Source organism: Stigmatopora argus, chromosome 15 (assembly GCF_051989625.1).
Source record: "Stigmatopora argus isolate UIUO_Sarg chromosome 15, RoL_Sarg_1.0, whole genome shotgun sequence".
Taxonomy (NCBI): domain Eukaryota; kingdom Metazoa; phylum Chordata; class Actinopteri; order Syngnathiformes; family Syngnathidae; genus Stigmatopora; species Stigmatopora argus.
In genome coordinates this window covers 9,077,649-9,087,021 of record NC_135401.1, presented here as the reverse complement: position 1 = coordinate 9,087,021, position 9,373 = coordinate 9,077,649, and the positions used below count along the sequence as shown (strand labels likewise).

General features: G+C 40.7%; 2 protein-coding genes across 2 annotated transcripts; one reads left to right on the top strand and one right to left on the bottom strand.

The window, feature by feature from the left end:
• Window positions 1-352: 352 nt before the first annotated feature.
• dnaaf2 (dynein axonemal assembly factor 2) lies at window positions 353-4,358 on the top strand. Its single transcript, XM_077621468.1, has 3 exons — window positions 353-467; window positions 701-3,197; window positions 3,656-4,358. The coding sequence occupies exons 2-3, from the start codon at window positions 804-806 to the stop codon at window positions 3,971-3,973; spliced, it is 2,712 nt and encodes a 903-aa protein (XP_077477594.1). The 5' UTR covers window positions 353-467; window positions 701-803; the 3' UTR covers window positions 3,974-4,358.
• A 1,216-nt stretch (window positions 4,359-5,574) lies between these two features.
• lrr1 (leucine rich repeat protein 1) lies at window positions 5,575-9,288 on the bottom strand. The gene is made up of 5 exons (XM_077621474.1): window positions 8,903-9,288; window positions 8,044-8,142; window positions 7,346-7,598; window positions 6,803-7,277; window positions 5,575-6,173 (listed from the first exon to the last, which is right to left on the bottom strand). The coding sequence occupies exons 1-5, from the start codon at window positions 9,083-9,085 to the stop codon at window positions 5,897-5,899; spliced, it is 1,287 nt and encodes a 428-aa protein (XP_077477600.1). The 5' UTR covers window positions 9,086-9,288; the 3' UTR covers window positions 5,575-5,896.
• Window positions 9,289-9,373: the final 85 nt, after the last annotated feature.

Below are 9,373 nucleotides of genomic sequence, written 5' to 3'. Positions count from 1 at the left end.
AGCAACAGCGCCCTCTATCCAATCAGAGCGACACATAAAACGAAGTGTTGGGGGGCGCGACCAATCATATCGCTTGCCTCCATACTCGCCTCTTTGCCTTACTGACCGACTTCCTCGCCCAGTTGGATCCAAAAGCAAAGTTCACAGTGCCACCTGGTGGTAAAATTGAAACATACCCTAAACAGTTTTCCATAATTCTTTTCAAACAGAAAATTTTTAATTTCTTTTATTCATGTATTTAACATCAAATTTTAGTTTTGGTTATATTTTTTCTTCATAAAAGCAATTCAGTATTTTCAAATATTGCTTTTGAAAATTCAAATTCGTATCTGTTTTGGTTACTATGGTTACTGAAGCACGCCTGTCTCCTTTGGGCTACAGAATGGGGTTTTCAAGAAGCCCTGTGTCAGTTTCACCTTAGGATCTATTAAATCCTAGACTAAACCTTAAAGTCAAGAAAACGCCCGGTAAGATAAATAAAATATACCGTATACTTGCGGTGCAAATGAAGCTAACATTTAGCGTTTGTGACTAGCGCTAATATATAGATCAATCAATACGTAGTTAAAAAAAACAAAGCCTAATCTTTGCACGTACAGCGTTGATATTTACATGGAAGGACAAGAAACAAAAATGAATGCATTTTTTCATAAAACTCAACTATACTTGACAGCTATTCATTTCTCCGTTCTCATTGCAGGATATCTGAATTTGAATCCTTCACATTTGGGTTAACACAAAATCCTCTCATAGTTTATCTCCCCTGGGTTTTTCTTCCTTTTTTGTGTTTGCTCTATTTCACAATGGATATTAGAGAAAAGCTTAAAGAGCTTAACATGACTGCTGATGAAGTCACAAGATTGACAAAGGCATTTAAAGATGAGAAATTTAGGGAAATGTTTAATGATTATGCCGAAGAGTTATCAAATCCAGAGAATAGGAAGATCTATGAAGAGGAGATTACTATACTGGAGCAGGAGAGGGGTAACAACATTGAGTTCATCCACCCAAAGCCATTCAGGTCCCTGAGGACTAGTGTGAACCGCAATCAGAAGTGCTATATCAACATCTGTGGCAATGACAAAGTTGGGAAGCCTCAGTGCACCGCGGCAGTGTCCGACGATGGACGCAGAGGACAGAGCTGGGCCCTGCCGCACAATCTGCACCCGGGGAGGCAAGAAACGGATCCAAAAGGGAACAAAATAATGATCTATGATGTTATTTTCCACCCAGACACCCTCCACATTGCCAACAAAAAGGCAGAATTCATGGAAATGGTGAGCAGCACGGCAATTCAGGGAATCCAGGATGCCTTCAAGGTGACACTGGACAAAAACAACGTGAGGGAAATGACTACAAAGTACAAGGGTACGCCTCGGCCCTGTGTCACCCGTAAACCCATCCCCGGGTATCCAGCAAAGCCTCCTGAAGAAAACCCACTTGCCTTCCCATATCCTGAAGAAAAAAACACAAATATCAGCCCTGATCCCAAACCTAAGTGCTTTGAGGTGAAAAGTGAGACAACTAAAAAGCCCACTGAGCCAAGCTATACTGTCAAATACAGATCATATATTGACTTGCAGGACTTCAGGTGCTCCAGGGACTCTGGGAAGAGCCCAAGACCCAAGGAGATTGTTGTCACTATCGATGTACCGCTGCTGAAGTCGGTCGCAGATGCCAATCTGGAGGTGAGGGAAAAAAGTCTGCTGCTGGAGTCAGAGAAGCCTGACTACAGGTTGGAGCTGCCTCTGTCCTACCCGGTGGACGAGGAGAGAGGAGGCGCCAAGTTCAGCAAGCAGAAAGGCCAACTGACAGTCACACTGCCTGTCCTTCCCTCTAATGAGGCTATGGAGCTTTGTTGGGGTAAAAATGAGGAAGAGGTTGGTGTGCAGAAGCAGGAGATGGAAGCTGAAGATAGTCAAGCACTTGAAGAGGATGTGAGAAAAGTTAAAGGTCAGCAGAATGGAGATGTTGGCGAGGAAGAGAAATTGACAGGGAAAGGAATAGGTCAAGAAAATGTGCAGGAGGAACACCGGGTAGAAGAAAAGAGGGAGAAGGGAGAGTTGTTTGTACAGAAAAATGGGGAATTAGATTTAATTGAGAGTCAAGTGAGTATAGAGGAGATAAAAGAAGAACAGGAACCTCAGAGTACAAATCACAAAGAATGCAGAGGAGGGATAGAGAAAACATTAGGAGAATATTTGGGGGCAAAACAAGGTGTTGAAGAAGAGAGAAGGGAAGTAGAGGGAGTTGGAGGACAGTATATACTTGACCTCAAAGAAACTACTGTGAAACTTAACAAAAATGAATGTCGAGAAGATTTAAGGGAAGAGGAGCAGTTCACAAGAGAAAAAGAATGCAAAGAACTTGTGGAAAAGGTTCAAAAAGTTGAAAAATCAAAAATACACGAGATGGAAGGAACTGGAGAACCAGATACATTGTCCACGAAAGAAAATCAGGCTAAACTCATTGAAAATGAACATCTGACACCTTTTCAGGAAGAGGAGTATTCAACAGAGCGAACAATATGCAAAGAACTTATGGAAGAGGAACAGGAAGTTGAAGAATTGAAAAAACACAAGGTTGAAGAAACAGGACAACAGGATGGACTGACCATGAAAGAAAATCTGATTCAACTCCATGAAAATGAAAATCAGGCACCTTTAGAGGAAGAGGAGCATTCACTAGGTCGAAGAACATGCGAAGAACTTGTGGATGCGAAACAAGAAGTTGAAGAAAAGACGAGAAATGAGGTTGAAAAAACTGGAGAACAGAATACACTGTCCATTAAGGAAAATCAGGTTAAAGTCAATGAAAATAAACATCAGGTAAATTTTGTGCAAGAGGAGCTTTCGATAGAGCAAAGAACATGGAAAGAACCTGTGGAAGTGAAACAAGAAGTTGGAGAGACAAAAAAAGTTGTGGGGGAAGAAACTGGGCACCAGGATGCATTTCCCATTAAAGAAAATGAAGAACAGAATGAAACATTCAATAAACAAAGCCAAGTCAACCTCAACAAAATTGAAAGAGAGGATCAGGTGAGAGAAGGAGATGAAGCAAAGACAATTGACTTGGCACAAGAATCAAGTTCTCCTTCAGGAGATGTTTCACATGTGGATGCATTTTTAGACACAAATTCCCACCTGAGTAATGCATTGATGAAAGAAACTACCATGACACAAGAGAAGAATGTTCAGGTGAGTCCTGGAACTCGTTTTCCATTTTCAACTCGCAATACAAACGGAATAATTAATAGTTTTCGAGTCTCATAAGAACAACTAAAAAAACATGCCACATTCATATTTCCATTTGAGGTGGAGATTTAAAAAAAACAACAACAGCAACTGGAAAACAGTAAATAGAAAAGTAAATAGGACTGCATTACCTAATTTGGTATGAAGGAATTTGGGAATAAGTTTGAAATATGAAATCACTTTGAGATCCTAGTTTGTGGTGAATGTATAAATTAAACTATATTTAAATTTCATTATATAGTATAATGACAATAAAAAGTATTCAATTCAATAATATGCACTCTCGACACGAGCATGGCGCTTTGATTTAGAAACATTGAATGTTTTGCCGGTAAGTTAACTTAAAATAGAAAATACTGTTATGTTTTTGTTCGTATTAAATGGGAATTGATACATTGCAGGTGGATGAACCATGTGGTGAAGCCCCCCGTGCAGAGAAAAGCTTGAAAAACAACAATGAAATGGGTGAAACAGCAGATAAAACTTCTTACAAGGGAGGTGACAAAACAAGGTACATGACCGAGGAAAGCGCCACTCTTTCAACGAAGGACGAGGCTCTGCCAGAAAAGCAGATCACCCAAAAACCGAAAGCAGACGAAAAGCTGCCGCCTGCCTCGCTGAGGGAAATTGACAAAGATGGAAATGTGACCGTGTTTAGCAATCATGTCACTTCAGCAGGATTTCTCTTCCAGAACTCCCTCATCTACGAGCTTGACTAAGACTGAAATAGTTATTAGTTTAAGAAATGTCTATCTACATATCTGATACTCAATGTTGTACTGTGACCAATGCTATATATTGCAGTTTATTATTCACACCTTGGCTAATTTTCAGATTTTTAATACTACTACTTAGATCCATTAATCTCTGGAATATTTTGGACATTCTAACACTTCTAGATTTATTAATAATAATTTTTAATTTAAAAAAATACGAAGAATGCGCATTCACCGTATTACCGCAGTGTGCTCTAACATGACAGAGAAGATGCTGGTCAATTTAGCATTTTAAATGTTCTCACATGACTAAATGTTTAATTTAAATAGAGCATGTATTTTTGTTGTTGTATTGGAACCCTGCATTTAAAAATCACCTGTTAACTCATTATTTCTTAAAGTGCGTGTTCATTCCAATATAAGAGGACTGAGAGCAAATCTATCCGATCCTATTCCTAGTGTTATGTGATAGAATGCTGAAGTCTCTTTCTCCTGCAAGCACCGTTATACAATTTGAGGACAAAGGAAAGGCCCATCCTCCTCCGTCCATCATCTCGTGTCCTTCGTCCCAGGGCATGGGAGTCCCGGGCCCCAGCCGTACCTTACTCTGAGAAGATACTTCCTGCTTTTAGTAATTTCACTGACAGCCATCCTGTGTTTGTGTTATCACCCTCTTTATTTCTTCTGCACACATCAGTGATTTAGAGCAGGGGTGTCAGACTCGGGTTGGTTCGCGGGCCACGTTAATGTCAACTCGATTTCATGTGGGCCGGACCATTTTAGATATAATATTTAGATTGTTTTTATAAATGGATTAAAAGAACTGGATTAAAAGCCCTGAATATTCAGTTTTTTATAGATCTAAAACAATGTTTATTTTACCTTTTTTATATATCCTTAGATTTTACAAAATGATTTTTGAACTAAAAACTGAAAAAAATGATTAAAAAATTACAATTATTGATTTAAAAAGGGGAAAATCAGAAAGTCATATATATCTATACATACTCTTCATTTTAATTTGATCTTAAAACAGAAAGTCGGCACTCATGATTTACTTTCCCGGGCCACACAAAATGATGCGGTGGGCCAGATTTGGCCCTCGGGCCGCCACTTTGACACATGATTTAAAGTTTACCTGCTTGAGAAAACAACAGCTCTTTTGGAAGTTAACAACTTTGTTTGTTATTTGACTGTTAAATGTTACTTTCATTTAATTAAAATTCCTAGTTCCTAGTTTTTCTGCTATAAAAATGAGATAAACTAAGATTTCAAGAATTCTTTCCATGACTAAAATTAACAATGATGCTTACAACTCATTTGCAAAAGTATATTTGTAAGCCCCTTTCAATTGGTTAGAGGTTATTAATAGCGACAGCCATTTTGAAGTAATTCATGTGGCCTCAAATTTTGAAGTGATTTGCTGTCAACCTTTTCAGTTTTTCCATCAGAAACTATCACTGAAAATGGCAGCCAATGAGTTAAATGGTCTCCCAGATTTTCACCTATTGTGTGAGGCTGGAACGTTCGCTGGAAAAGGCTGAATTGACAGCTCAGGTTGTGAAGGTGTACTTCATGTAGCAAATCATTATGATGTCTCATAGTAAAACTAGAACAAATATATTTTATTTAAGCATTTAACACATAAAAATAGTGGGTCACAAGCACAATAAAAACTCCCTTTAGCCTGCTCCTTGAGGCAATGATGTCATGGCACATATAATTTCGTTATTCCCTCATCCGGCTCAAATAGGTCAGTAGAAGAATGTAGGATGAAAATGTAAAAAATCTGCTAGATAACCTATGGTTGCCTTTTTGTGTCTTATTTCATCAACATGGGATGTGCTTCTCTCAAACTAAAATGCTCAATACTGCCACTACGACATCATCTAACATTTCAAGAGTTCCTTAAGCAGTCCAAACTATTTAAGCGTCACGCTCATACCGTTCTTTGATTTGCCTCCGGAGAGAAACGTCCAAGAATTCGCAGTAGCAAGAAAGAGAGCAAAAGTGCTGCTGCACAGGAGCGTCCGTCCCTCCCATGTCGTCCACGAGAACCACTGTGTGAGAAACCTGGTGTAGGTTCATTTTGACAGCCATCTTGATGTAGAAGCTGACACAAAAGCGCCCGCAATAGCACATCTTGGCTAATTCCAGGTCTCGGCACAAGTGGGCAGGAATGAGGTGAGGTCCGTATGAGATTCTGGTAAAACAAAATTACATTTTATTCACGCGTACATGATGAGTCACTGTCATGGTATCGTAAGGTTATGTTTATGAAGAAAAGGAGAAGATTTTAAGGCCGTGAAGACTGTGTGCGGTCGATTGGCTGCCGGTCTTTTGGTCGCCGTCTTTTGGTCGCCGGTCTTTTGGTCGCGGTCTTTTGGTCGCCCCGGCCGCGACAACGGGTGACCAAAAGACCGGCGACCAAAAGACCGACGACAAAACAAGGTAAAACAACACGGTCTACGCATCAATAAAAGCCAACAATGGCCATGAGCAGTTTCACTGAGCCGACGTGTGTGTATAAGAGTTTGTATGTACATGCGTTGTCCCTTTAAGAAGCTATGTCAGTCAGGGTCTTAACAAGTTCTCCAACAAAAAACAATAAAAGTCTGGGAAATTTGGAGCTTTTCTTTAGCCTAATAATTACTAGGGCATTAAGTATGACTAAATAGTAATTCGCAGTTTGTATTTAGGGAATTTGAGCAACGATTAAAATGGTAATTATCACTTACCTTCCGAGCGACCAAAAGATCGGCGACCAAAAGACTGGCGCCCAATCGACCGTGTACCGTGAAGACGCAATTTAGGGAGTAAAAACATTCAAACCTGAGGTTGGCTACAGCCCTGGAAGCCAGCTCTTGAAGAGAAACCGGGAATGTGAGCTGCGAGGAGAGGTCCAGAGGGTTGGACTGGACAAAGGGATTTCCGAACAAGTCCAGGTTCTCCAGCCTCAGTTTGCGGAAGTCACCGGGGAGCACGGTCAGCTGGTTGTGCGCGGCGGAAAGGAACCTCAACTTGTTGAGACGTCCCAAGTGGAATGGCAGAGAGAGGAGCTTATTGTCGTCCAGCTTGAGGTTCACTAGCTCCCGGAGCTGGCAGAACTGAGCGGGAAGCGACTGCAGTCGGTTCTGGCTGAGGTCCAAGAGCTGGAGGGTCTGCTGTAGCGTGGAAAGGCAGAGAGCCTCACTAAAGCTTTCCAGATGGTTGCTGTGGAGAACCAGCTCGGACAAGCAGCCCAGATCTCCAATGGTGGCAGGGAGCTTTTTAATGTGGTTGTTACTGAGGTCCAGTTTGCGAAGTGCTGTGGAATGACAGTCAAATACAGTTACAGCAAACATCAATGCAGCGCAACGATTTAGAATAGGGCACCTTTAAGTGACAGCATCCGCATGTCGACACGCGCCAACCTGCAGTAAGAGACCTGCAGCTGCTCCAGGGAGTAAGGGAACGTGGAGGTGAGGGGGTAGTCCTTCTTGGAGACGATGGTCAACTTCTTCTTGGGTTGCTGCACATCTCTGGCTCGAACGGGCGTGAGGGTGGAGAGCGGGAGGCTGCCGGCTTCGCTCCCCCTGTCTGCCAAGCGAGCGGCGCACAGGAAGTTCTTCAAGCTGTTTGCGTCGGCCTAGGTATGAGGCGACAATCATTTTGTTGAATCGGTTGATGAAACTCAAAATAAAGTCAGTAATCAACACCAATTCTTGATATCGTCAATCTTGACATGAATCTAGTCATCAGATTATAATTAGGGACTTTCATCTGCAGTTTTAAAGCAGTATGGTATTGTGTTGACGTTGCTTCATAATTAACCATCAGAAGTTACTGTTGAATATTTGCAAAGTGAACATGTTTGTTAAAAATGTCGGTGAAAGGTCGTTGTTGGTGCCTCAATGCATTCAGGCTCAGCAGCCACTGGAAACAATGAGGCTGCCATAGTGTCTCTCCACGGCCGTCAAAACAAACACAGGTTTTGTCTGGCCAACAAACGGGCAAGCCGACGCTCACAACGTTGAATGGATTGACAATAGAATGCCCCCCGATGGCTTTAAACAAATCAATGAGGCATCTACCTTGCTCAGACAGATATCCACAGCAGGTTCCTTCAATCTCACCGTGGCCTTGCCCTCCTCCACGAACCACGTGAAAAACTTCTCAATGTTGTCTTTGAGCTGCAAGACAAGATTGGCTCATGTTCAACAAGTGGAAATTTCCATTTCACCACATGACAAAACAAGAATAGTCATGCATTTTAGACGGGAACACAAGTCACTTTTACACAACATTTTTTTAAAAATAGCATTAGAATTTGATGAAGGCAGCAATTGAGATAGTAAAATGGATTTGATTCTATATGTATTATCATAGTAATGGATTTTAAAATATATGACAAATACATATACTGTCTAACTTATAACTATGCCTTTTTTTGCTACTGTCACAATGAAATTTCCCGAATACGGGATGAATAACGTTATCCAATCCAATCCAATCCAATATATAGCATTTTAAAATATACGACAAATACATATGCATTTTAAAATATGACAAATACATATATATGCATTTTAAAATATATGACAAATACATATGCATTTTAAAATATATGACAAATACATATGCATTTTAAAATATATGACAAATACATATGCATTTTAAAATAAATGACAAATACATATATATGCATTTTAAAATATATGACAAAGACATATATATTTATCCATTTTAAAATAAATGACAAATACATATATCCATTTTAAAATATATGACAAAATTCAGAATTATATAGACTTTAACCCATTGACTGCGTCTATCAGCATCCATGGTAGCAGATGAGATAAACAACTGTTTTCAGGACAAATCTTCCAATCTGACACATATTACTCCACTAAATACTACATGAAATAAAGAATAGCAGAAGCCTTGCCAGACCTTATACTTTGAGCCAGTTTTGTCTTTGGCCGTGCAGATCATCATGTAGACTTGAGAGCGTTGGCTGGTCTTGTCCAAATGCTTCCCAATGGAAAGCAGCCCTCTCGCACCCTTTCCCCGACTTTTCATGCCAAAGGTGGGCAGCATGCGGCTCACCACCTCCACATCGCATTGCAGTTTCATCCTGGTCGTCTACTCGGTTAGCCCAGCCTAGCCAGCTCCGAGCCGGCCAGCTAACAAGGCCCGGGGCGATCCATGCAACCGGGCGGAAACTTCGATATAAACAACCCGCCGCAGTAACTCAGGTCTTGGATGTCGGGCGAAAAAAAGGAGAAAAGTCGCATCAGATTAGCGTTGTGCTGTTAGCGTAAACCCGCGCGCTGGAAATGACGTCGCTCCCTTTCACAATAATTTTTTAAATTGTTTATTTTTATTTTAAGATTTCAAAATATTGCTGTGGTGGCATGAAAA